The sequence below is a fragment of the Mus musculus genome, chromosome 9 (genome assembly GCF_000001635.26).
Source record: "Mus musculus strain C57BL/6J chromosome 9, GRCm38.p6 C57BL/6J".
In the NCBI taxonomy this organism is placed as follows: Eukaryota; Metazoa; Chordata; class Mammalia; order Rodentia; family Muridae; genus Mus; species Mus musculus.
The window spans coordinates 101,980,116-102,008,035 of record NC_000075.6 but is presented as its reverse complement, the minus strand read 5'-3'; the positions used below and the strand labels follow the sequence as shown (position 1 = coordinate 102,008,035).

Sequence of the window (27,920 nt, the reverse complement as noted above, 5' to 3'; positions counted from 1 at the left end):
GAATCATAAAGATCAACAGCCCCGCAGAGAGGCCAGAGAAATGGCCAAGCAGCAGTGCATTAGAAACAAAGCCCCGATTTCCAGCGCCCGGCCAAGCTGCTGTGGTCCTGTGACTTAATCATTGTAGCGCACAGCTTGCACATTGGCGAAATGGTAGCAGTTTTACATTCCTGAAAGGAGAGGTGCAGACAGGTCATCAGTCTTGCCCGAGGGGAGGTGCGACCCCTCGGCATTATGACAGTGCCTGCCGTTGAGGGGAATAAGGTAACATCCCAGTCTGTCTAGAGGATCCTGGCCTCTGTAGACAGTTGATGCAGAAAACTCAACAGATTAGGGGTAATTTTAACCCTTAGTTAGTTAGGGTTATCACCACTGAAACACGAAACACCGTGATCAAAAACAAGTTGGGGAGGAAAGGGTTTATTTGGCTTACACTTCCACACCATAGTCCACCACTGGAGGAAGTCAGGCCAGGAACTCAAGCAGGGCTGAAACCTAGAAGCAGAAGCTGATGCAGAGGCCATGGAGAAATGCTGCTTACTGGCTCGCTCCTTGTGTCCTACTCAGTCTGCTTTCTTATAGAATCCAGGACCACCAGCCCAGGAATGGCACCACCCACAATAATCTGGGTCCTTCCCCATCAATCACTAATTCAGAAAATGTCCTACAGCTGGATCTTATGGGAGGCATTTGCTCAATTGAGGACCCCTCCTTTCAGATGGCTTTACCTTGTGTCAAGTTGACATAAAACTTACCAGCACACCATTATGCCCACTTCACAGCCAAGTTAGCGATCTATTTGTATAAAAAATAATTTGGGAAGTTAATAAGGTTAAGGGTCGATCTACCAAGCTGTTTGGAGCCATTGATCTCACCTTGTACCAAAGTTGACATATATGTCCCACCAAGTTACAGTTAGCAATGTACTAGGCAATGTACCGAGTCATTCACTAGGGTCTACTCAATCCCTTTTACCACACTGGGACCTTGCAGCACTACTGAATTATATCTGGGAGCAAGAATTTTCATAAAGTATGCCAATTTGGTGTCTGGACTTACTCAATAAGATTTAAGCTTCCTTCTATACTTCAGTATTAATAGAATTGCTTCAGACAAAGAATAATAATAATAATAATAATAATAATAATAATAATAATAATAAAAGTAAACAAAAATACTTGTGTAGGTCAATCATGTGAGGACAGCTCTTTTACCCTGCAGCAGGTGGCAGTGTTGGCAAGGGGCTGAGTGTCTTGGTACCATCTGCTCTGCCTCTGCTTCACCTACAGTGGCTAAGGCAGTCACGTCAGTGGGCAGCTGTGATGAGGTCATGTGTTTGACATAACCTGGCACCACAGTCATGTGGCTCATGCCATGTGCCTTGGCTTCCCGCTCCCCAGCTCAGCTCATCCTCTGCCACTGTCTTTGCATTGCCATCCAAACCTCCTGCCTTGCAGCATGGTAATTAACCTTAGCATCTTGGGCTATGAAGGACATTAGTCTCCCCTTTTAGGCCACCCCCTTGCTTCCCATTAATTCATACTAATTATGAACACACACGTACACATAGCACTCAATGCCCGAGGCAGCTTGCACACCTCAGTGGAGCATATTATTGTCCTTCCTGGAGAAGATGGGATGCTTTTCTTGGGAAGACAGGATTCTTTGCCTAGTCACTGGCCACTCCTGAGCATATGAGAGTAGACCTCTCTGTAGCTTACAAAGTGCTCCCCTGTGAAATCCATTATATTGCCTTGACCACTTCCAATCTGACTAAAGAAAAAGACATTAGCCACGAGAGCATTTTGAAATAATAACCAAAATGGTAATTCATCATATATTGAGTGCCTATTACGTTCCAAATACACACAGATATATTAGTTCTGATCCTTGAAAGAAATACACTCATAAGCCACTTATAATCAGTTATAGATGATGGAACTAAATCACATAAAGGCTAAAAAAAAAAAAAAAAAAAAAGGACAGGCCTGACCACACAGGTCGCATATAGGGAGTCACAGAACCAAATTACAGACATTTTTATTATGTTTTAAAGCTGGAAATTTCTGGAATTGTATGAAATCACCATCTCTGCTCAGGGTCTCTGCAGCAGAGCAACTCCTGAAATAAGATACTGGGTTTTAATATTAAATTCAAAGACGCATAAGCAAAATGAAAGATCTTCATGTCTGCTTTACCAACATAAATGGAATCCAGCCCAGTAGATGTCTTGAATTCAGTCCAAAGGAACTAAGTTCCCCATTCCCCCGTCTTGTACCACCTCCTCTCCTCACGGAAGTCCCAATTCCCTTCATTAGAACCAAGAGTCGTTAGAACTACAGGCAGTATATCAGGAGATGGGTGTGGCTGTGTGTAATAGCACTTTATTTATAAGGCAAGTGGCTGCCCCATTAGTGGTAGTCTTGCAACCTCTGGCAGCTCCCCTGTGGGTCTCCTGCCCAACAAGGCTCTCAGTCTGTGCTGGGGACACTTTTCAATGTCAGTTTTGTGGATAGAATCAGTAAGGTTCTGCCTTCCCCCCAACAGCTCATTAATAGAGAGCTCAGACCAGAGAACTAAGGACGCTCCCAGAGCCTTTGCCACGTTCATCTCCATCCCCATCTCAATCTATTCCCATCCATCATTCTCTCTTGTTTACTGTCTTGTAGCACGCTTCACTCCTGGTGTCCGCACATGTAGGGAAACCATGGGAGGAGCGGCCACATCTGCCCTCAGCTGTCTCAATGATGAAATGTTTACATCTCTCCAGCACTTCATAATAACTGTCTAAGCTAGGGCCAGTTGGTGTAGATTGGGGAGGATTTCTACTCTTCAGATTTCGAGATCTCGGAGAAACACTTCCAGACCTTAGTGACATCGTGTTGTGCTCATCTGATGGTAAGCAGGGTGCTTGCTCAGCCCCTTAGTACTGAGTTGTGGTGAGCCCAGGTAGTGAGGGGGTTGGGATGCTGGGGGTGGAGAGATAATGGAGACACAACCACCAGCCTCTGTAGCCCTGTCCTCTGTCTTCACATACTTATAATCAAAGCAGTCATAAGCAGCCTTGCTCATCGCTCCCGCTCATTTGTCTGGAGTTGATTAATGACTTGGCAAAGAACAAGAACCGATGCCCATTTTAATCACTGAACCGCTTCAAGAGTGCGTGGACTGCAAAGTGATTATGGGCTAACGTTTGGTCCTCACCATCCAAATGCCAATATATCAAAACACTTTTTTTCCTTTTACCCCAGTAATAGCTGTCTGAAGAGTGTTTCACCTACCTCAAGCAGTGCGAGAATCCATCTGATTCTGGACAACCTGGGGAAGTCAGGCAGCTGTCTGCATTCTGTTCTCTTCTTATTTGCAACACGATGAGGCAGTGCACATAGTTTCTGATCCCATGTCTTCAGTGTGTCAAAATAGTAATTAGCAAGTTCCAGAAGGAATCCCTTCTACAAGGAATGGCCTTCCATCTGCTCAGTCCCTCACTGGGGTGCAGAGGACTCTGGGGAAACCCTCTCTACTGCTGTCCAAGTAGATGCAGTGGACAGTAAGAAGTCTCTTTCCACACAACTTCCCCAGGGCTCAGTGGATAACCCCTCCATTGGGGCCTTTTGTAACTTGTCAGTTGAAGCTAGCCTTGAACCCACAACTTCTTATGACAAATCTTTTCATTACTACCTGTGTGCCACCTACACTTTACCACGTCCCTCGTCTCCTCATTAGGGTTTCTATTGCTGCAATGATATAATAAGACCAAAAAGCTAGCTGTGGATGAGAGAGTTACATTTGCATATCACTGGTCATCGGGAAGGGAAGTTGGGGCAGGATCTCCAACAAGGCAGGAACCTGGAGGCAGGAGCTAATGCAGAGGCCACGGAGGGATCCTGCTTACTGGCTTGCTCCCCGTGGCTTGAGCAGTCTGTTTTCTTATAGAACCTAGAACCACCAGTCCAGGGATAGCACTACCCACCAGTCACTAATTAAGAAAATGTCTACAGGCCTGCCTACAGGCCCAATTTATGGAGGCATTTTCTTAATTTAGGCTCCCTCCTCTCAGATGACTCTAGCTTTTGTCAAGTGGATGCCAAACTATCCAGCACACGTTCTATGATCCTAATCCTCTCTGGGCCTTCATTTGGACAGTTTTATTCTATTCTTGATCTCTGGTTATCGATGCAGTGTGGACAGGCTCTCTCCCCAAATGTGGACTTGTTTCCCTGGGACACATCCCCACAGCCCTCTCCCATGACTGGCTTCTCTCTGCCACACCACACAAGCAACACTCTGTTATCTGTGTGTTTTCCAATTCATTCCACAAGGTGTTGTCTCTCCAGGAAAAAAGAGACCAGCCACACTTTGGACCTACAGCCCATGTCACACACCCATGTATAAATACCAAATATATCGCATACACACACACACACACACACACACACACACACACACACACACATGTATACATATACACACGTATATATGTATACATACTGATTGACTAACTAGATGAGAGAACCCAGCTGAGTATTACATATTTTAGGAAAGCCGGAATGTCTTCTCTTGTGTTTCACTTTGCTTTTTAACATTTCCCCCTGGGATCTGGCAGAGCATGTAGGTTGTAGTGTCTCCTCATGCACTTTTTCTCATTTGTTTCCTTGCCTCTTGAACGATAGTGCCTGGAACTCACCAGTTTTCCAGATCTGTACAGGGGGTTGGGGATTAATCGCTTCTTAGTGACCCAGCCTCTTTGTTTTCAATGAAGTCATCTTGCTTCAGGATTCACGCTGCACAGAGAGCAAAGGCCCAGACTCTAAGCTTTTGTTCCAGTACACTGGGAGGTAGCTCAGAATCCTTGCAGCGAAAAGATATGTTCACATGGAAACAGAGACCAGGCTGATGTATAGGGTGCTAGGCATGAGCCGTAAACATCAAGGACAGCAATAAAGAGCCTATGTACTGGGGAAGTGAAATAGGACTCCCTAGGGAGGAGGCTCTGGGGGTTGTGAGCTTAAATAACCTGGAGGAAGCAGGATCCCTTCAGACTGTGGGAATAGCCTTGAACAAATGCGGGTGTCTTGGATGTGGTTCCCAGAGGAACAGTGAGACTACCAAGGGAATGAGAGAGAGATTAGAACTGATTTTGTGGTGAGGGACATGGTGGTCTAACTTAAGTTTGGTGCCCATCTGATGGTAGTTAAAGCAGGGGCCATTTAAGACAAGAACGTTGACAGTGGACAATCATCAGATGGATGGAAAGCACATGAAGGGATGGGCGACTACAAAAGTCTAGTCCCCTATCTGATGATAATAAGATCAGCAGCAAGAAGATGAAGTGGTGTTTAAAAAGTTGTCATGGTGAGAAGAGCCACGGTGGAAAAAAACATTAATACAAGCAAGTCTGTGCACATCAGAGATGGGGGCAGACAGATGAGACTAGACCAGAAGGTGGTGGCAGGTGTGAGAGAGAGACAGAAAAGTGGGTTAGTTTCTAGAGTCGGTGGAAGGGAAAAGGACCCGGGGAAGAGACATGCTGTCCCAGGAGTTGATGGTGGGGAGTTGGAATATAGATGCCCAGATAAAGGCAAAAGAAGGCAGACAGAGTGTGAGAGGCAGTCCGGAGTGACCTCAGCCACTCCAGCAGAACGGAGGCAAAGCCCTTCACTGAGCGCTTGGAGGAACTTCAAAGGTCCTCTAGAACAGTAGTTATGCAGCATGCATGGCCAGCAGATCTCAGCAGGAAGAGAACGCCCTGTACCTCAGCAGAGACAAGCAGAGAAGCGGCCCCTGGAGATGCATCCCAGTGCAGAGTTTGATTCTGTTGAGGTCAGCGATGGGACGATGGGACGAGGTTTACGAAGCTGACGGCAGCTGGTATTTTTACCTCTGAACTCTGAGGAGGGCTGGTGAACAGGCAGAGAATGTCTATGGATTCCCAGTCAGGCCTTGAGAGCTCAACTGTTTCCTCGGGATCTTTTTTCAAAGTGCCTCCTCCCTGTGGCCCAAATCTGGCTCTTCATCCACTTGGCCCAGGCTGACCATCCTCATTCAGAGAAAGGCAACTTCTATCAAAGGACAGATGGGACTGGGTGCCTTCGCAGAGCTGCCTGGAGTTACAGGGCTCGGGAGCTGGCTGATGGCTCTTTTCCTTTTTTCTTCTCTCTTCTTTAGGAACACAATGAGTTCAACTCTTCCATGGCCAGGAGCCAGACCAACACAGCACGTATCGATGGGCTACGGCCTGGCATGGTATACGTGGTCCAGGTGCGAGCTCGAACCGTGGCTGGCTATGGCAAGTTCAGTGGCAAGATGTGTTTCCAGACTCTGACAGATGGTAAGGCAGATGTGTGTGTGTGTGGGGGGGGGGGGGTTGGGGTGGGCAATGAGTGTTTCGGGTGAAAATGACACAGGCACAGAATAGGTAAGAGTGAAAGAAAACCAACCTGTAGAAACTTCAAATATACCCAGGGCTCACTAGACTAGTGGTATTCCTTCAGAAGGACTTGCCTCGCAGTAGGGCCATGTGGACTCTTCTGATGCATGCCAACCCTCTGAAATCTTATCTGTCTGTCTGTCTAGCCCTCAATTAATCTTACTCAACTGTGTCTCTGTCGGTCTGTTTGTCCGTCCATCCATCCATCCATCCATCCATCCATCCATCCATTCATCCATTCATCTATCTATCTGTTAACCTTGTCTGTCTATCTATCTATCTATCTATCTATCTATCTATCTATCTATCTATCTCCCAACATCTGACTGAATTTGCCTTGGAAGGGTACCCCACATAGCTGTATACACTGTGTGTATCTGCATCTGTGCAATAGTGCAATGGTGAGGTTCCCATATACCCACAGGTGCCTCCTGGTCTCCATAAGAAGGTCCAGGGGCCTGTGCTCTCCCCTCCTCACCCACCTTGCACCTCTGTGCTTGGGCTCTGGATCTGAGCTTACCCACCTATAGGAGAAAACCAACCAAACAAAGACAGGGGGACAACATCCTGGCCATGTATCCAGCCAAGATCTCAGAATACTGCAGTAACTTCACCTGTGACCTGCTCAGATATTTTCTGGGGGGTGGGGTGGAGGGTTAGTACCAAAAAATCCATCCTTCTAATAACTTTTCTTACTGTGACAAGATACAAGATACCTGAGAGAAGCAACAGAAAGAACGAAGAGTTCATTTGGCTCACAGTTTGAGGGACTCATGGTGGGAAGTCATAGAGGCAGGAATCTGAGGGTGCTGCTCAGTTTCCACAGTCAGGAAACACAGAGATGGATGGTGGTACCCAGCCCTTTTCTCCTTTTTATCCAATCCAGGACCCCACCCCTTGGGCTGGTGCCACTTACGTATGGTGTGTCTTCCCATCTCGATTAACCCAAGATAGAAACTCCCCCATAGACATGCATAGAGGTTTGTCTCTTGGGACATTCTAGATCCTTCTAAGTTGACGGTTTACATGAACTCTTACAGGCATACCCCTAAATACTTTTATTCGGGAACTTGTCTCCTCTTTTAACTTTGCTTCCAAGTCCTCAGGCAACACCTCCATCACTAGTTTAGAGGATCTGACATCCCGACAGCCTCAGCCTTGTACAGGGACAGGGCTGTCTCACCTTCCACACCTCTTTCCCCAGCCAGCGATTTACCAGAGTTTGTGCATTCCAGTGTCTCTCTGCCTGTCTGTATCGGCTCACTCGTGAGTGGTTTTCATAAACCTTTCCAAGTGTGAGCCTATTCCACAACCCATCAATTGAAAGCCCTTCATGTTTGCTTTGCTAGTTAACATATATTCGAAATGCCTTTCTCCACAAAGCATGCTATTTTAGTCGGACCATCTTAGGCTGGATGCTTGATAAGATATGTGTGTGTGTGTGTGTGTGTGTGTGTGTGTGTGTGTGTGTGTGTGTGTATACACACACATAGTTTAAAGCAATTTCTACACTAATTAGAAATATTTAAAATTCCAATTTTATCTAGAAATTTCTTGTGGGAAAAAATGATGAGAAGCCAGGGCTGGGTGTTCTAGTGTGAGGAGAGATTAAGGGGAGTAACAGTTACCCTAGATGGTACCCCCCCACACACACACTCTCAGCTCTGACTCTCACCCCCCCACTTTGAAGCAACACAGCTGGATGCTTTGCATGAACTGTCTGGTCCCTAGGAGAGCAGAGTGGAGCCTGTGTTGCGTTTATGCCAGGTGAATTTTCTCTCATGTTTCGGGCTTGTTGAGATGGGACAGAAAGGTGAGCCCATTCATTGAGATTAATAACACTGCTGGGACAGGAAGCAGGCAAGCCATCTGCTCCTCCCTTAAGGACTCGGCTCCCCCGTTTTGCACCTCACTTACCATCTAGATTTATAGGCACTTTGGCATCAGGAGGTACACAGGATTAAAAGCCCCAAACTCCAAATGCTCTGAGCACTAGTCTCTTGGCAATTCCGCTAGACAAATCAAGAAGTAACGAATTTCCCCCAAGAAGGCCATTCTTTTTACATTTGGCAGTTAAGTTTTGCAGGCCCAGGAGAGGGGAGATGTACGAGAGTTCTGGTAAGTGGCCAAATTTGAGAGAATTTATCTTAACGACGGGGCTTGTTTATTGGGGTTGATGCTCACTGAAGCCGCAGGCTGGTCTGCAGCAGAGGGTGAGTTGGCTGGTTGATCATGGGCAGGGCCATTGAGGCAGGAGAAACTGTGGGATCCTTGTAGGGGAGTGGCTATCTTGGGCAGGTGGTGGCCATGTGGAGCCCTTGCTACACCTAGCCAGGTATGTTAACCAATGACGTAGTCTCTTTCTATCATCATCATCGTCGTCGTCACCATCATCATCACCACCACCACCATCATCATCACCACTTTTGGACTCTGTTTTGTGAAGACTTGGTTTGTGAAGACTTTGTCAAAGGCTCTTCATTTGCAGTTTCCTGCCAACTTTCCTTTCTAAATACATTTAAAAACAAACAAACAAACAAACACCACTTCCTGGTGGAGCTGGAGAGATGGCTCTGCGTTAAAAACCCTGCTCTTCCCAAGCTCATTTCCCAGGAATCACTTCAGAACTGGACTTGCAAATCACTCTAACTCCAGTTCCAGGGCATCCAGTACCCTCTCTGATTTCCACAGACACCTGCACTCACAATGTGTAAAACTATACTTGGACACACACTGGTCTACACCTATGAAGATTAACAAACAAAATTGTCAGCTGAGAGAAACCAAATTTCCACCTTAAGTCTATTTAGTTGCCTTTTATAGTCCATAGAATGGGATCTTTTAAGAGGCAATGGCAGTCTGAGGAGATGTGCTGGCCACACAGTCGTGAAGGGCCAAGTGCCAGCATCATAACCTATGTTAAACAAAAACAAAGAAACAAACAAACAAAAGAGTTGTTCATGATGGCGTAGGTTTGAATCCCAGTGCTGGGGAAGTCGAGATAGGTGGATTCCCAAGGCTGGGTGGCTAGCCAATTTAGCCTAATTAGTGAGTCCTGGGTCTCAGGGAGAGATCTTATCTCCAAAGATGAAGTGGTTACTGCCAGTGATGTCTTCACTGTCCATATGTGGGGACCTGAGTTCAGATTTCTAGCAATAAGCCCGTTAGAGCAGTGTGTGTCTGAGATCCCAGGGTTAGGGAGACAAGACAGGCAGATCTCAGAGCTTGATAGTTCATCTGGATCATTGACTTCTACATTGTGTGATGAATTGTGTCTTTAACCAAATGGAGAAATGACTGTGGAAGGTACCAGATGCTGACCTTTGACCTCCATAAACTTACACAACACACTCATACACGCACACACACACCAAAATGAGAATGGGTCCTGAGAAATGATATCCAAAGTTGTCTTCTGGCCTCAACTCCTATGCATGTGCACGTGCACACACACATACAGTAAGAGCCAATAATCTTGTCCCTAGAAGTTGCTTGCTTTTTTTTGTTTTCCCAGATAGATGAAAGATGGTTCACAAATACTGGGGAGCATAAGGCCTTGTTGAAGTATTGGGGAAGCATACAGACACCCTGATCTTCACCAGTAGATTTGAGGAGGGGTTCAGAGATAGTGGCACTAAATAGCTGTGCTCAGGATATCCTGGTATAGTTTATAGGGGGACCCTTATTGTGGTGATCTGTGACATTGGGGTTGCCAGGTAAATTTGAATTCCAGATAAATGGTGTTTAAGGATAAATACCTTGCATACAATATTTGGTGCACATGTCTACCAAAGTATCGTTCATTATTTATCTGAAGTGCAGGTTATGTTTTTGTTTGCTACATCCGAGAACTGTAATCATAATAAGATATAAACAGTTTGGCCTTCTGTATGTCTGGCTATGAAGCTGTGGAGAATGGATTCTTAGTGCCATCCAAGGATGAACCCACTGCTACCTCAAAAGGGATAGCAAGCAGAGCTGTGTGGTGGGTGTGCATTCAAGCAAAAGAAGGAGAATTTGGGTGCAACAGTGATGTAGGTGAAAGACTGTGAGAGATTCGCATGGTTTGGCCTTTTATTAACGGGCAAGAGGGCTGAGAATCAGAAGGGTGAAATAATTCCTCCAAGATCACAAACGGTACACCAGCAACACCAGAGATTGTGGCATCTCTGTCCACCTCTGTGACCCTTGGGTGTTCCACCCTACCCGTAATGCAGCATGGTTTTAACACTTGGCACAAACCTCAGTCCTTTACTTGTCAAGTGGGATCTCGAAATGCTTGGCGATTTCTCTGGCATCTCTTCATCCTCCACAGCTCCTGCTGCAGAGCTGGCTGACTACAGATAAACTGTAAAAATCTGCTCAATGAGTCTGTTGACAAGCTGCATTTCCACAGCTTAAGCTCTTTCAGCAACGGCTTTCATTTCCCCTCCATCGGACTTACTCTTAACAGGGCAGACAGGACTTGGGGAAACCTTCAGAGCTGGGGGGGGGGGGTGAAGGTTCAGAGTCACCATCTCCAGGGAGACGATAGTCACCATCATGAGCTCCCAGAGTTATGCCTGATGTTTTGTTTCTGTGACTGTTCCCCACTCTGAAGCATTGGAAGCTGGGGTCCACGCGGATGCATATATCTGGTGTCCTTGGTGTTGTGCATCGAGTCCAGCTCGTGCACGGGGCACGTGGGAGGACTCTAATCCTCTTCTTTCTCACCTAGATGATTACAAGTCGGAGCTGAGAGAGCAGCTACCCCTGATTGCTGGCTCGGCAGCAGCTGGAGTCGTATTTGTTGTGTCTCTGGTGGCCATCTCTATTGTCTGCAGCAGGTAGGTCCTCTACTCTGCTCTCCCTGAGTCCAGGAAGCCCCTCTCCACGCACCGTTATCCCACGCTGGCCCTTCCCAAACTGGGCAGCCTGGACAAGTCCTGTAGCCAGCAACCTAGAAATCTCAAGATTATTGATTTTTCTCTGTGCCTAGGATAAAACCTGGTTATGGGAACTGGGCAAGACTATAAGTAAGCAGCGTCCGTCTGCCATCCTCATTTCAGCCAGGACTTTTAGCCCCTCATGCACAAGGACTTTTCAGAGTGACAGTTACAAAATTGCATTTGACCCACTGGAGCATCTCAGCTGTGCACGGGCAGTCTTCTGCTTAGAGAGCTCAGGCCCTGGGCAGCAGGCAAAAGGCAGGCGGGCAGAAGAGGGGGTGAGGAAGAGGCAGGGGAAGCTGAGCTCTGCACACCGACTGGCCTGAGGCCTTGTGAATTTTTAATACTGTTTGCTGCTGCCTTGGGTGGTTAGCCCAGATATCACGGGCAAAGCCCTGTTGCTGGTTCTCACTAAGCAGTTCTGCCGTTCACTGCTCCAGATGGGGGTCCTCATCACCACTGCCCTCTTGCCAGATGCCCACAGCCTTTTCTGGTACCCGTAAGTCCTTGATTTGAGAGTTGAATCCTCTGCCCAAGGGAATGTGTGCTGGTCAAGCAGAGTATAAGGCAAGGCAGAGATGAAATCTTCAAGTGGGGTGTCTCCCAGTTCCCAGTCCCAGGAGACACCCAGGGTGAGCTCTATGTCTGGGCGTGAGCCCTTGATATGACCCTGCTGAGAAAGTCCCTGTTCTCTGTGTCTGCAGGAAACGAGCTTACAGCAAAGAGGCTGCGTACAGTGATAAGCTTCAACATTACAGCACAGGCCGAGGTGAGTAGAAAACATACCCACTCTCTGACCTGGGTCCTTAGAGCCAGATAGTGAGGGTCAAACAGAACAGCAAATGTCTGACAAGCCCTCGGTACCCAAGTGGTCCCTCTCTCTGCAAGTCCCTGGAGACCACAGGCTGTCCACGGCACGCCCTTTGTGGGCAGTCACTGGACCCCTGGTGGAAGATTACCTTCTGCACTGATAAGCCAAATTTGAGACAGGGGAAGACAGGGTTTAGCAAGTCAATGAATCCTGAAATCGCTCTCAGTGGGGAAAGATGGAGGGTTCTCTATTAACATCTTCTGCCTTATCTTATCCAATTGAGCGGCTGGGGAATGTGTTAACCAAATTCACAGATAAGCTATAGAACACGAATGCAGGGAATTAAGGAGATAACAGAGCCCAGAAGGCTGAAGTGCTGGGCTATCTCCCAAGTGGTTTCTTTCAAACAGTACCTTGAAAAGTTTTCTTACTCATTATCTTAACCCTGCCTCTTTTAAGCATAGGCATAAATATTTTTGTATATCAAATTTCCCTCACCAAAATACATATAATTCTATATCAGGATTATGGCTCTTTCCTCTGAAGGATTCCAGCACCGCAGTCTAAAACAGTTTCCAGGAGGGGATAGGTGGGCCACCTCCCTGCTTCCAGAAGCTGGTACTTACAAAAGACACTGTTTCTAAATGACTCCTTTTGAATTCCACACATGGCCCAAGAAATCTGTCCTAGCACCCTGGGCTGACCCCTGTAAGCCACACCACACCACAATCTGCCTCTTACGTCCTAAACCATTTTTTTGTCCTGAACACTCACTCAGCAGTGTGCAGATACCACACACATGTATACCCTGAAGCATGGGTTCGTGTTTACTGGGCTTGTTCTGTTAGTAACAATGGCTCCCAAGACTAAACCTCGCCTGGACTGGTCTGCGTTTCTTCTCTAAGGTCACCTGATACAGAAAGCAATGCAGTGTTCACAGCTGCCATCACGCTGTGAAGGAATGCCTGTTCTAATGTGGAGGGGACAAGCTTGGGCTGCAAAAAGGTCATACTGTAGATATACCTTTTCTGCCAAGATCAAGATACACCTGAAGGTTTATATAAAACCAAACCTTTGGCAGTCAGGATGTGTACAGGGTAGGCATCGCAAGGAGCAGCCACCCTATGACATCAGGACTCCCCGGGGCCAGCTCTTGAAGTCAGACTTTGGTATCTGCCTCTTGGGCGATGTTTACCACCCTTGTGCCTCAGAATTGCCTCAAATCCCATGCTCGGCTTCCCCCGTCTATCTTGGGCTTCTGGCATTGCTGCCTCACCTGCTCCAGGTAGCTCCTTGCTGTGATAAGCTACTAGGTGTCCATTTCAGATCTGGTTCTTGAACCTTTTGGATAAAACATGTATAGATGGTCACATTAGACCAACAGAAGACTTGGGACCACACAGGAACATATGATCAAGTTCAAAACATGCAATCTTGGTTTGAAGCCTAGAGATTTCTAAGAGTGCCCCAACACGACTCAGCCAAGAATTCTCTTTCTCAAGGTGTGCCAACCCTCAGGTGGGACACAGAGGATCCCCAGGCATCCTGGGTAGGTAGGCTGCCAATGTTCTTTTGGCTAACTTCAGACTGACACTTGGCTGTCCTTCTTTGGAAGGGTGGCTCTGCCAGGCAACTTGATCTACAAAGTTGTGTTTCTAAAATGTTCATGACTCCCCATGTGGGAGTCAGGGAGGGGGGACTCCATCATTTATATAGCCACAGGGGAAGGCGTCTCTGCTTCCTAGGCTCTGTAAAATAAAATAAAAAAAAGTACACCAAGTCTTCAGCCATGGAGTCATTGCTACTACTAGTGAGCATGGCTGAAGTTATTGTTCTCCAGCTTCATTTATTATGGCTAGGTGGATGTAGATCTCTTAGAGTAGGCTCTGGTTATTTCTTAGGCTGTTTTATGTGTAAGAGCCATTTCTAAATGCCCTTCTCCCCTGTGCCTAGCTATTCTCTTTTAATCCAACCCCTGACATTTACCCCTGCACCCGCAACCCCAACCCTAACCCCAATACACACACACACACACACACTCACACCTGGGTTCTCTAAGCCCACACTCTCATGCACTGAGTTTCATCTGTGCATTTATGAAGCCATTGCTACTGGAAGATCATGATTAAAGGGTCATGCAGCTAGAGGAAAGCCCAGAACACCAAGGGCAGTAAAGCTCTGGTGAAGGAAGAGTCTGGCTGGCAGGGAGGGGCAGACAGGTGGAGACGGGAGGAATGGCTATGGAAGGTTTCCTCTGTGTCTATACTGGAAAGCTTAATCTGGTAGCTCGCCTTGACTCAAGGAGACAGCTGCTAGTCCAGGAAGGAAGGACAAGTGTCTTTCTTCAGTAATAAAGCTTGAAGATTGAAGATGTGGCTTGTTCTCCCTCTGAGTCTGTCTGTAGACCCCATTCTCTTTGCATGTTGCAGAGGCTTAGAGGCTCAGTGTGCCTGGTCTTGGGTGCAGATCTATGTCTAATCCCAGATGCAATTCTTCCACAATTCCAGATTGGTGGTTTATGAGTTCCCACCTCTAGTCCCATTCTAAGAGTCAGGAGGCTCAAATGTGCTCAGCTGTGAATGCAGGCACATAACCCTCCATAGAGTCTAGACTGCTTCGGAACTCCGAGGGCCTCCTGGACGGGAACTGACAGAATATCTGCAGCAGGTATCCGGCTCTGTTCTCCAGTGCCTGGAGACACCACCTTCCTTGGTTTCTCCAGGACATACTACAAAGGAGTAGGTGGCTCTTGTCTTCCAGACCCTCCTTTTTAATGTGATGTAGAGGCAAAAAGAGGCAGAAAAAAAAACATGTGCAGCAGTCTCATCTTCCCTAACGAGTCAAAGCATGGCAGATTTAGTTATTGAAAACAAAACTTCCGGTTACATTCAGTCACCGGCTCCTATTTCATCTCTGACCCTCGATCAGCGGTTCTCAACCTTCTGGATGCTGCGACCCTTTCATACAGTGCCTCATGTTGTAATGACCTCCCAACTGTAAAATTATTTTTGTTGCTACTTCATAGCTGTAAATTTGCTACGGTTATGAACTGTAATGTAAACATCTGAGATGCAAGATAAATGGTATGGGACTCCCCTCCCCAAAAGGGACTGTAACCCACAGGTTGAGAACCGCTGCCCCAGAAGTTAGTGAACAGAGATGTAAAGGGGAATTTGGATTGGTGGAAAGACACTTGCTGGAGGAGAATCTGGCAAGACGATGTGCTGTATGTGTTGTCAGTGAGTCTGATGAAGAATTAGTGAGCTGGGGTTCATGGTCAAGGGCAGATAGAAAGGGGCATAAGCTTCTCACACTCAGGAATGTGTAGACAGTGTCGTCATGGTTCTCGGTCCAATTCTCATAAACTATTGGATGATTACAGATGATGGGCAGTTTGATCTAGGTGAAGCAGGGAGGCTTAGGAATCCAACATCGGGACGTAGGTGTCAGGAGGTAGACTAAAAAAGAATAGTTATGCACGGAGGAGAATAGTTGGCATTTTAGGAAATACAAACAGGTGTCCAGGGAACTTAGGTCATTCCTAATTTCCAAACTGCGTGAGAGCCAAGAGGATGGAGATAAAGGGAGATTGGGGCTTGTGAATGGATTAAGGGCTTTAGGAAAACAGTCCTAAGAAAACTACCTCAAGTAGAAGATATAAATTAGAGTCTCTACTTTCATGTTTTGAAAAAGCATAAATGAGGTATGGACCTGTATTTGTCAGGGTTCAGAGTATTTGTCTGTCAGAGTAACAGAACCAATGGGATGAATAATCACACACAGGCAGACACACACACACACTCTCACAAACATGCACACACACATACAGAGATACACACAGACATACACAGAGAGACACACATTCACTATCACACAGACAGACAGACAGACAACAAGAGAATCATACCTGGAAGCTGAGAACCTGGTAAGTACTCTGTCCTTGAGGCTGGAACACTCAGCACTTAGTCTCAGTCTGGCACTAGAAGCTCTGAAGGTTCCTGGAGAAGTGCTGGTCCCTAGTCCCAAAGAAAACCTGGGCACATTGGTCCTAACATTAGCATAGGAATCAGCAGCAGCAATGGGACAGATTAACTCAATGGCAAGAGGGAAGCCAGGCAAGCAAAAGGTAGGTGAAATAAATTTTCTCTGCCACACCCTTTTTTAATCTGCACCAATACCAGAAGGTAACACCCATCCGCACATCAATCAAAGAAACCAGGATGCTTTCCAAGGGAGGCTCCTTAGTCAGGTGATTCTGATATGTGGCAAGTAGACATTAAAACTAACTATAACACTTGTGAGTGGAAACCACTCTAATCTTCTGACCAAGCAAAGGGGCAGTGAGAGGGCAGAGTTCAGGCCCTGAGAGATGCCCAGAGGCACTGTGACTCACATGGGTCTGGGAATAGGAATTTGAATTCTGTCATCATTAGGAAGAGAAAAGAAGTAATTAAGAAAATAATTATGGGACCTTGTCTCTTTTAATTAGACCATATATTTAGTAAATTCAAGAATTATGGGTGGTGAATGTTTGTTTTTTGGCAAAAATATCTCATGGTCTCCTAATGGAAGGCATTGTTAACTAGAAACAGACTGTCTTCATATGGAGAGAAAGTGAGTTAGTGACTGTCATTCCCTTAGGAGAGAGGTCCCTGACGTTATTCCAGCGCTTGTCCTATTCAGTCCTCGACTGTTTGACTGCTTTTTTAAACTTCACGAGTCAGACACCAACGTGGGGTTGCTGATCGAGTTTGTAGGTAACAGTTGGGAAGCAGAAGTAACGCCATAAAAGACAGAATCAAAATTCAGAGCTACCCAACAGCTTTGAATGCTAATTTGAAATCTGCAAGACAAAATGTTAGCGGGCTAAATCTGGAACCGAGTGTTTAGGTTGAAACAAAACGGAAGCAGTACAAATAGGGAGACATGCCGCTTACTATTTATTTGTGTGGAAAAAAAAAAAAAACACGAGCTGATCACATGCTTACTCCCAGTGCACTACTGATGAAGAATACTAATAACACACATTTTAAACACTTGGCTGTCTTAAACGTTTACATCGACTCTGCTCTCTGTGCTGGTAAGAACCTACGCGGAGTCATGGACTGTCCTAGAGACCTGGTTTCAAGGACGCATTCCACAAAGCACCTGTGCAGAGGAGAGAGCAGCCTGCCGGGTTGGGTGTGGCCAGCGTCTCAGTGATAGTATGTTGCCTGGTCCACAGAAGCTGTTCATCAAGAGGTTCCTCTATCATGAGGTGAAGGCTTGAGAACTTGTAGCAATGGATGCTAGAAAAGAAAATAAGAGTTTGGCTCCAGGAAAGAGATGGAATGAAGTTCCACCCAGAAGTATGTCTAATTTGCTGCACTCAGGGTGGATGATTCAGAATGTCAAAGATACCACCCACCCATTCCACCAAGGATCATCTGAGACCCAGTATTCAGGGCAGGAAGGACCCTGGAAGAGAGAATTACTAGGGTATTAAGTGTGGCTCATAGATAAGAGAAGGCCTGCAGGCAGACAAGGAGAGGCTCCTTGGTACAAAAGGAGGCTGAGTTTACAGTCAGCGTTTATTAAATGCCAAATAAATCGAACAATCTAGAGTCACCCATGTGTATGCCGTTGGCTCCTAGCCAGAGTCTCCGCAACTGTTAACGGCAGCAGTTCCAAGATCATTAGCTATTGCCCTTGGGTTCCCAGTAGGACTTCTGTAGTCCAGCACCAGCCATCCTTGCCCGAGAGAGCTCTGTCCTAGTCATTGGTACCCACAAGGCATGGAGGTATTAGGCAGTTTCCCAGGAGTCTTTGCTATCACCCCTTCTGTTGTTCACTGTGCAGCACATTGGTTGCACAAACACTGTCATCTTCCACCTTAAGTAAGAGACCACTTCACATCATTTTTCCAGCCTACAGTCCCTCCCTTGGCAAAATGAGCTTCCCAATGCCCTGCCCGCAGTGTCCCTCTCCACAGTGGCCAGCTCTCTGTACCTATGGCATTTCTTCTCACAGAATGTTCTCACGGGGGCCCCAGGGTTTGTCTGTCAAAATAGCTGCCTCTGTTTCAAGGTGGCCTCCCCACTTCCTCCACACCCAGTGCCACGCCTCCCTCTAAGCATTCCAAACTTCTCCTTTGTAGTAACGTCCTGGTCCTGTTGCCCTTCCATTTAGTCCAGTTCTGCAGCATCTAGGAGTCTGACCTTGAAGAGTGGCATCCCTGACCTTCTGCCTCCTCCAATCTCTGTAGTGTTTACAGTCCACTCCCCGAGTGTGAACTGCTTCCTCACTGCCCAGCTTTGTTCTTCTCCATGTCCTCTTCCACTTCTCAATCACGTGAAGAGCCCCGAGAGCATGGCTTTTCCATAGATCCCAGTGCCGGTTGGATGTCTAGCAGTGTTGAAGCAGAAGGAAGGATGCTCAGAGTTCTAAGGCACAGTAACAGAGATGGTCCCTTAAGGGCTGCACATGTTTCTAAGTAGCTCTGATTTCATGCTCAAACGCCTGGGTGAAGTTGGGTGAGTCTCTTGGATCCAGAATGAGGTACAAACAGGCCAACTTCCCCATCTCCTTAAGACACCATCAAAGCCTGCTGGGACACAGGTATATTAATGATTGAAAACAACCGAGTCCCCTCATTCTCTGACACTACCCTGTGGGATTCTAGCAGTCCTCTCCCAGCTAGAGGCCAGCTGGTTTTTGCTGGAACTTCTCAAGTTCTAGAATCAGTTGTCACAAGTGGACTGCAAATGTGCTTGCTACTGCTATTAGTTCTAAACTCAGAATGCGCACTGTGCCTAGACAAGGGCAGTGGGTGTCTCCCCCAGTTCTTAGTCTCCACATGTCACCTGCAATTTACAACTGTGAGCTTTCTGTTTTGCCCTGAACTCCTAGTGCTTGTAAATGTCTCCATAACCTTTCAAATACCCCCACATAAGACTTCTAGTATCCCCCAGAGCTCACTTCAGCCACTTCTGGTTGATCTTCTGGTACAGAGCCTCTGACAGTAGGAAAGTATGTCTTCTGCTTCCAGAAATATTTGGTGTCACACGAGAAGGCACCAGACAGCAGTGAAGCCATGCTCTTCATGAACGTGTTTACAAGTTAGATTTTTATTGGAGATCTGTGAACTAGGGGATGAGAAATCTGGGGGTATGCTTATTAATAAAGCACTAACAATCAGACATTTAAGTCCACATTTACCCCTTTTATGCCAAAGATATGGAACCTATGAAAAACGGAAACACAAACATAGCTAACACTTCTAAAGTATTCCTATTAATAACAATTGTGTGAAGGCCACACCGTCACTATAAAATGCCACATATTATGGGGATCTATTAATCTAATATTGCCATCATCACCTCTAAAAATATTTCCCAACATTCACAACCAGAGAACATCTTCTGAAACCTGTCTCCCAGGGGTTGGCTGTGCCTGCCTCTGCTGCTGACTTGAATCCCTGTTCACTGTCTGGTGATTCATTGTACTAAATACCATTTTCCTGATAATTAAAAACTGCTCACTGGCAAGTGGGAGCAGGAACAGGCTGATGCGGGATTTATGCAGAAACACAAAATGAGCCGAAAGACAAATGACCTGTTCCGCCTAGCGAAAGGCAATTTTTTCCCTTCCTCGTCTTCTGGGATTTGAGAGACGCTGGCTAGAGCTTGGGAGCATGGTCTGAGGAGATCTGTCATCATATGAGGAGGTGTTTGCAAGGGGATCCATTGTATTCATGTGCTTAGCCAAATCACTCTGTTAATTTAGAACACATAGACCCCTGCCTGCAGTTGGAGGACCTGGGTGAGGGACATCTTTTCCTCCTGCCTTACTGGACGCTTAAGAGGCTGTGGCTAGAGGAAAGGCTGAGTTTGAGCCATTTCTTAGACTTTGACTGAGTTTTCCCAGTTTCCTTTCTCCATAAATTCTTTTACCCAATGTCAAGCAAAATGAGGAGTAATTCCGATGGACGCAGTAGATGCAGGGTTTAGGACATTCATTTTGGTTAGAGAGTTCAACAGATCAGAGTCTTGGGCTTTAGCAGCTTTCTTGGCTCCTGGGAAATGTCCCAGTGACAGCCAAAGCTCACAGACACAGCACAGCAGCTGTGGTGTTCCACGTATGTTCACGTGTGTGCAAATGCAGGCACACATGAATCCACACTTCTCAATTCCTCAGACGTCTCTTGGGAAGTTAAGAGCATGTGTCATCACAGGGCAGACACTTTTCCCATCTGAGTGCACTTTGTGACACATTACTGGCCTAAAGAATGGAGGCTCTGTCAAGAGATGAGTCTTTTCCCTTCTGGGAATAGCTTCTTCCCCAAACTGGCTGGGACCAATATCTGTAAAGCTCATTAGCTCAGAATCCTTCCCCATTCATCCTCATATATGTCTTTACTTGCAAGCCATTCATTACAGCCCATTCTAGATTGTTTAATTAGTTTCCATGGAAGAACTCCTTCAGGACAGCTTAGCATACATCTTTAAAAGCCCTTGATCTAAAATAACAAGGTAGTTATTTTGAAAATAACTAATATAACCCTAAATGGCTTATATTTCCCCCACTGCCCACCGGGCCTCACTCCCTTTTTTACCTCCCTGGACACATCCAAGAAAAAAAAATTGATAACAGTAATGAGTCTATTAGTCGGGGAGTCTTCACAGTACATGGGGCACTGCACTGGGCCTGCCACTTGTCATAGGGTCTTTATTCTCACAGGCAAGCTGAAAGGAAAGTCACATTTCCCCTGTTGGTGGAGAAGCTGTTATAAGAGATAAGTCTGAACTTGCTGTATCATGCAGGATTAATAAAGTATTTTGGGGTTCTAATGTCATCTACAGATATCAGCACCAGGGGATATACAGAATTAGGAGGGAAGGTCACAGCTCATTGACACTATCCTGGTGTCCCTTTTACCCTCTTTTTTTCCACCTTGAGTGTTTTTATTTTGCTTTATCTGTCTCCTTCATCCTCCCATGGGTTATGTCTGACCGCCATCATCAGCATCTGTGTTGCTTTGCCTGACTGCTTTCTCTGGCCCTAGAGCCTCCCTCTTACCTATGTTACTGGCATTTTGACTATGCCAATCACTATGGAAACACCTCAGCTCTCTTTCCTAAGGAGGGCCCATTCTGAAACTGTGGTTACCCAGCAGAGCTCACAGAGTAAAGATGAAGCCAGTGGTAATAACCCACAATAGTCAGTGGCTCATGGACATACCTTATACCTTCCACCTTCTGTCCCCTGTTTAATTTCCTTTTTTCTTTCATGTAATTCTTGGCATATCCCAGATACGCCATTTGCCTTTATAACATGGCCTTTAGGGAAGTTTCAAGGGGAACCATAAGCAAGTCTGGTGCTTAAAGAGATACTGCCCTGGGCATCTCAATAGCTCACAGTCTGGCCAATTGTAGTGTTCTCTTCCTGGGTTCTGCACTGTAAGTGGGAAAATGGTGATACCCTGTCTCTACTTTGCCTTTAGCCCATTGCTACTAAAGAACTCTCTCACTCATGCACGTACATACAGCTATCCCTAAGGGAGTGAAACGTTTCAGGGGTCCAACAGGCCTCCTTCAGCTGAGAGTCACGCTAAATATGGCCCAAGACAAAAATCATATACTTATTTACATCATTATGAGATTGTTTTGTTTTTACAAAAAACATTTTTTTAACTCAATTGCATGGTTCTCAAGCAGGGAGTTTGTTGCTTATGTTTCATGATGTCGACCGACTAGGCAGAGACAGAGAGAAGGCTCTACTCTGCTTTGTTAGTTAGTGTGTGAGTATTCCAAAGCCAAAGTCATCATCAGGTTTGTAGAGTTTTTCATATATGTACATGTTTGTGTGCAGGGGAGGGGGTTGGCAAGTGTGTATGTGTGTGTGTGTTTGTCAAGTGTATGAGCATATGTGTGCACATCTCTCAGATGGACAGCGGCTGAGGTTAACCTTATTTGTTGTTCCTCCTGTGTCGTCCAACCCTTTTTTTTTTTAGATAAGATCTCTCGTTGGAACCTTGCTATTTTAGGCCAGGCTGGCTGGGCAGCAAGCCCTAGATATCTACCTGTCCCTTCCTCCCCAACACTGGGGTTACAGGTCTATGCCATACATTCAACATTTTACATGGATGTTAGCGATCAATCTCAGGTCGTCACACTTTCACGGACAATCACTTTATTCACTAAGCGTCTCCCTAACCTATCAGTCCCAAGACCAGAAGCCTTCTAGGGTGGGTTTACCTACCTCCAAAAAAGCAACCTGGAATACCAGGAACAGTGTTGCAAAGAACAAAAGAACCTACCCTTTGGGGAAATCTGTTTCTTCCCTCACTTGGCTTTCTTTGACTTAACCTCCCTCATCTTCACACCCCCCACCCCCCATTCCTCAGTGTATTTTTCTTACTTCTTTGAATTGCGTGTTAGGATTTCCAGTCCTGTCCCAAAGAAGGAGGTGATCAAGACATTCAGAGAGGCACTGGATGTTTTTCTGATGGAAAATGACAGAACTGGGACATGGCTGGAAGGCTCGGAGGCAGTAGGGAATTAGGTGTGGCTGCGGTACTGAGATGAGGTTTTTAAAACCCAAAGCCCAGCCTCGGCCTGGATTCGCACCACCCACATAGAGACAGACCCATCCAGCCTACCCCTGCTGATCGGACTCCTTTATAGGTAGATCGCAGCAAGGATGTGGCGGTGGAACATACAGCCGGTGTTTTGGAGGCTCCACCTTTCACCATCCCAGAACGATGGAAACAATTTCTGTACTTCACTTAATGACACATGGAACACGTTGAAAAATTGCATCTCAAATGAATCCATTTGTTCTTGGGTTCCAGTTGCCTTTTCTGTCCCTTGTCCTCTACTTTTTGAAAGTAGTTTTTCTGCAATGACGATTCTCTATTTTGTCCCTAAGCACACCTATCTATCTTGCACTGTATACATCAGTGACAGGGTCTATATTCTTTTATGTATTTCTCATCTACCATTTTATTCGTTTTTTCATACTTCAGTGTGTCTGAAGGCATGGGGGCTTCAATTACCATTTTTCTTTCATTCCACCCCATTTTTCCTGTGTAGATGTTGTTCTTTCTTGTATTAATATTTTCTAAGCTTTCGCCTTACATTTTCTCTTTTTGGCATACTGTGTTGGCACTTCTGTCCTGAGGGTTTTCTAATAGCAATTTCTTCTCCACCCCCCCCTTTTTTTTAAAAAAACAACAAAACAAAACAAACTCCATCCTCATCCCTCTTGTGGCCGTGGACCACAGCCGTCAGTTATAACCTTAACAGTGGCCTCCACTCAGGAAAGTTGTCAAGTTGATAAATATTGATATCTACCCTACCATTTGACCACCACTTTTCTGCTAATGCATTTGGTTGGCATCAATCAGCGTCTTTGCCTTCTGTGAGTGCCTGGTGCGGGAACTGGTCCCGATCTGTCACTTATAAGTAATCTGTTCCACCTTTCATTGAGAGCCGAGAAAAGGGAAAAATATGGACGAGACATAGAGGGCAGAGAACTGGAGTAGTCCAGGGGAAGAAAGATGGGGCAGCCACCTGGTGAAGAGAAGGGTCCCTCCCAGAAATATCCTTGGTGCTGGGGACATCCGTGGTAGCAGCGACTGTATCCTCTCTGGGATGTTAACCTGCTTATCTCATCCAATAAGGCTCCCCAGGGATGAAGATCTACATTGACCCATTCACTTATGAGGACCCCAATGAAGCCGTCCGGGAATTTGCCAAGGAGATTGATGTATCTTTTGTGAAAATTGAAGAGGTCATCGGAGCAGGTATGGCTTGTCTCTCCCCTCGTCTCTGTCTTCTTGTTGTCCACACACCGTCTTCCTACCACTCTTGGAGCCTTCCATTCTCCTCAGAAGATGGGTATGGACCACCTACAATGTGCATCTAGGTCAGAGCAAGAACATTGCTCAGAATCTTTGGGGACCTTGGTCACAGTGGATACGCTTACCTGGGAAAGCTCAGATTGGACTTTGGCTCTAGTTTTCAAAGATTCTGGAGTAGCTCTGGAAACAGAGCACAAAACCCAGATAAGGAGAGAGATGTAGGGTACTTAGTCGTGAAGATAGAAAGAATTCGTTTAAAAAGCTGATCTAGTGTCCTCCTTGATGGTATCTCAATGGCTTTAGGACAATACTTCTCCCCCCATGTTGACTCCCCCTGTATGTATACACTTGCATCCAGACCAGGCATCAGAATAGAATCCCCAGTGTAGATTAGAACCCATTACTGAGGGGCCCCCAGGAAATTACAACAAAAACGGATCTAGAAAATTCATCTTTCTTTAACAGATTGTGGTCAATCTGTCTATAGACCCAGCCTAATTACTGTAGGGTAAGTGAAATGTCTCAATGTGATATTAAAAAAAACAAAACAAAACAAACAAAAAACAAAAACAAAAACCAAAACACCCCAGACATCATTATTTCGTAAGTAACCTCTTTACATCATTGTTCTGAGTCTCCTTCCAGGATACATTTTCCTCTATAGTCTCTTTGTCTTGGTTTCTTCAGTTCTTGTGAGCCTTTGCACAGGCCATCTCCATCACTGTTCCCGGCACCAGAGTGCTTGATTCATGTTACTGGACAGGTATGGAGTGACATCTCTCAATAACATTTTAACTCCACAAAAGCACATTGAAGCCGAGTTCTGCAGACAGGCACTTCATTTGTTATCTTTAGAGGGAATGTCACAATCCTTCCAATCACAGATTCTCTCAATGCACTGAGGGAACAACAAGCCACATATGAAATTTGGAGCCATATTGGGAAGGACACCCCATTAAGACACCATCTCTATGCTTTGGGATCTTCTTAAGCCCTGCCTCCTTGTCCCTCCTCTGGCTACACTGTGGAAGGCCCTGGAACTCTCCCTTTCACAACACAGTGCCACCCACCACCCACCCCTCAGGAGTTCCAGCTGGCTGACTAGAATCTTATCCATCAGGGTGGCTACATATTTCCCATTGGCTGTCATTAAACATTTTACTGAACCACGACTCTCACTTCTGTGTCGATAATTTTCCCTTCCTCTTTAGACACTGACATATTTAAGGATCATGCGTTGGAAGGTTGCATACCAGATAAATTGGACTGCTCTTCCAGGCTTTGATTTCTCCTGGAAACTTAAAGAGTGTTGAGGAGGCGGGCCTGCTGTCCTGCACTCTGTTTGCCCGCATTATTAATTGTTGTTATGGCTCTCTGTAATGGTGCTAGTGATTTTAATGTTGTTATTTATGTCGTGTGCTTAGAGTGATGTGTTCTGGACTGCATTTCATCCCAGACAGCACACATCAACACCCCTCCTGCCTTTGTCAAGGGACGAGTAAAGAGCCTTCTCGCTTTATGATCCTGCCAGGGAGCTACAATTTGGGGTGAGCTCACCAACTGCCGGATGCCCATAAAGGGACAATTGATGGTCCCACTCTATCCTTCACCTTCCATTTGCTGGTGCTGCCGTGTATGTGCATTCTGCTCAGAGGAGGTTCAGTGGTTTTCCTATGGCTCGCCTGGTATTGCAAGGAATGCACTTAACAGATTATATGATGCTCAGCAGCACAGCATTAAGAATTTTGTCTGGTCCCTGCTGACCACCCTCTCTACCAAGGCCCACCTCCTTGTGATTCGGAAGCATCCCAAGGCTAGCCCCTCCCCCAACACCCCCCCCCCCCCCCCCCCCCCCGGGTATTCACAACTAGGAGACACTCTACACATTCATTTCCCTCACACCCTGCCTCACTGAGACTGGCTTCCCCTTGTGCTAATCAAGAGATCACTTGGTAGCCAAACTAAAGGGAAAAAACAGTGAAACTGTAACAGTGAAACAATGTAATTGACAATGTTTCTTTTAGCCACCCAGAGGAATTAGGGCAGAAGGGGAAAACTGGTTTGCAACTGGTTTGCAATATTGGGGATGGGGGAGCGAAAGCTAAATAGTCACCTCCTCCTTCCCGTCTTCCCCCTCCCTCCCCCTCCCTCCCTCTCTGTTCTTCCTCCCTCCCCCTTTCTCACTTCCTCCCTTTTTCCTTCCTTTCAGTACTCCCTCCCTCTCTTCTTTCCTCCTCTTCATTGTCTCCTTCCATCAAAAAGCTTTTAATGGCTACTTTCTATACACTGAAGTGGATTTCCTAAGAAGGATAAATGGCCTCTCTGCTCTGAAGTCTGACAGACTTAGTGGAAGTGAACAGTGCTCCCAGTCAGGTACTTTATACTATCATAGCGCAGGCACAGAGAATCCACAGGGCCCTTCCTTGCATGCTCGGTGTAGTTCCATGGACTGGGGGTGCTGGGGAATCAGGAGGACTCCTCTATTCCTTATTTTTTTCTTTTTGTCACCAAATACTTGACTAGAAGCATCTTAACAAGGGAAGGGTTTACCCTGGCTTGTGGCTTATGGTACCTTAAGGAGGGATGGCAGCAGGAGCCCGAAGCACATGGTTAGAATGCAAAAAGCAGATGGCAAGCCAACCCCACAGCTGGCCTCTAGTGGCCCACTCCACTGGCAAGGCTCCACCTCTTAAAGGTGCCACAACCATTATTTCCCCTTCGAAATGTATTTGTTTTACTTTCTGAGTATTTTGCCTGCACATATGGGCACTATGGATATGGTTAGTGTCCACAGAAGACAGAGGAAGGGCATAAGTTCTCCTAGAATGAATCTATGGATGCCCATGAACCACCATGTGGGTCCTGGGAATCGAATGTGGGTCCTCTCCAAGAGCAACACATGGTCTTAACCACTTAGCCATCTCTGACGTCCCTTTCCCCAAACTCTTAAAATGGCACCACTAGCTGGAGACCAAGCAGTCAAGTAAATGAAGCTATAAGGGCAGTTCACATTCTAACCACAATAACTTCACCAAAGAAATAACTTTCAAAGCCGAAAACAATTAGGAAAAAAGGATAATGGTTCTCAACCTATAGGTCACGACCCCTCTGGGGTAAGATAACCTTTTCACGGGGGTCACCTGAGACCATTGGAAAGCACAGATACTGACATTGCAATTCATAAAACAGTGGCAAAATTACAGTAATGAAGTAGCAAAGAGGAAAATGGTTGGTGGGTTACTATAACATGGGGAACCGTATAAAATGGATGCAGCATTAGGAAGGTTGAGAACCATTGTATTAGAGAGAGATAGTGATAGAAAATGAATGCCATGTGATTCCCAGAGAAAAATGAGCATTGTGTTCCAGCGCAGCCATGCTGGAGTCTGCCTGCACTAGCTCACAGGAGTCAACGTTGGGTATCTCTTCCCGGTCTCATATGCAGTACTGTTGGTGCTCCCCATCGGCCATTGTGGGTATATTTACACCATGGGGATTAGCAAACACTGTTAGCCATGAGCATTTCCTTCTCTCTGCTGCTTGGTTTTCTTGAGAGAGTTGGTAGTCGGCCACATGCCACCCTACATCTTCAAGTGTACAAGGAATGCTGACCCACAGCCTGTGCAGGGTTATTTTAAATAGGGCTCTGACGCCTTTGGCTACCAAATATGGAACCAGAGAAGAGAGGCCGTTTTAGTGTTCAGAAAAACAAAAAACAAACAAACAAACAAACAAAAAACAAAAAAACCCAAAAGCCTTCATCAATGAAACCTGCAACTGTAGTAGATGCTGGGAAATTGACTCAATGTTTAACAATCCCTGCCATGAAGATGATTTTCTAGCCCAAAACACAGTACCACATTCCTCAAAAGGGAAAAAGAGGTTGTGTGATGGGACAGGGGGGGAAGG

The 27,920-nt window shown here is 46.1% G+C and overlaps 1 protein-coding gene and 1 long non-coding RNA gene across 3 annotated transcripts in view; one reads left to right on the top strand and one right to left on the bottom strand.

Moving 5' to 3' along the window:
• The window catches only part of Ephb1 (Eph receptor B1), a 432,566-nt gene that overhangs the window by 346,658 nt on the left and 57,988 nt on the right, over positions 1 to 27,920 (top strand). The window contains exons 7-10 of one of the 2 annotated variants that reach the window (NM_173447.3): positions 6,169 to 6,331; positions 11,148 to 11,256; positions 12,063 to 12,127; positions 23,832 to 23,954. In NM_173447.3, the coding sequence (NP_775623.3) occupies positions 6,169 to 6,331; positions 11,148 to 11,256; positions 12,063 to 12,127; positions 23,832 to 23,954 (460 nt within the window). The remainder of the gene's footprint in view (positions 1 to 6,168; positions 6,332 to 11,147; positions 11,257 to 12,062; positions 12,128 to 23,831; positions 23,955 to 27,920) is intronic. The other variant, NM_001168296.1, reaches the window with a different exon arrangement.
• Positions 10,487 to 23,643, bottom strand: Gm31326. Its single transcript, XR_003948211.1, has 2 exons — positions 18,367 to 23,643; positions 10,487 to 17,457 (listed from the first exon to the last, which is right to left on the bottom strand). It is a non-coding gene; the product is annotated as a predicted gene, 31326 (long non-coding RNA).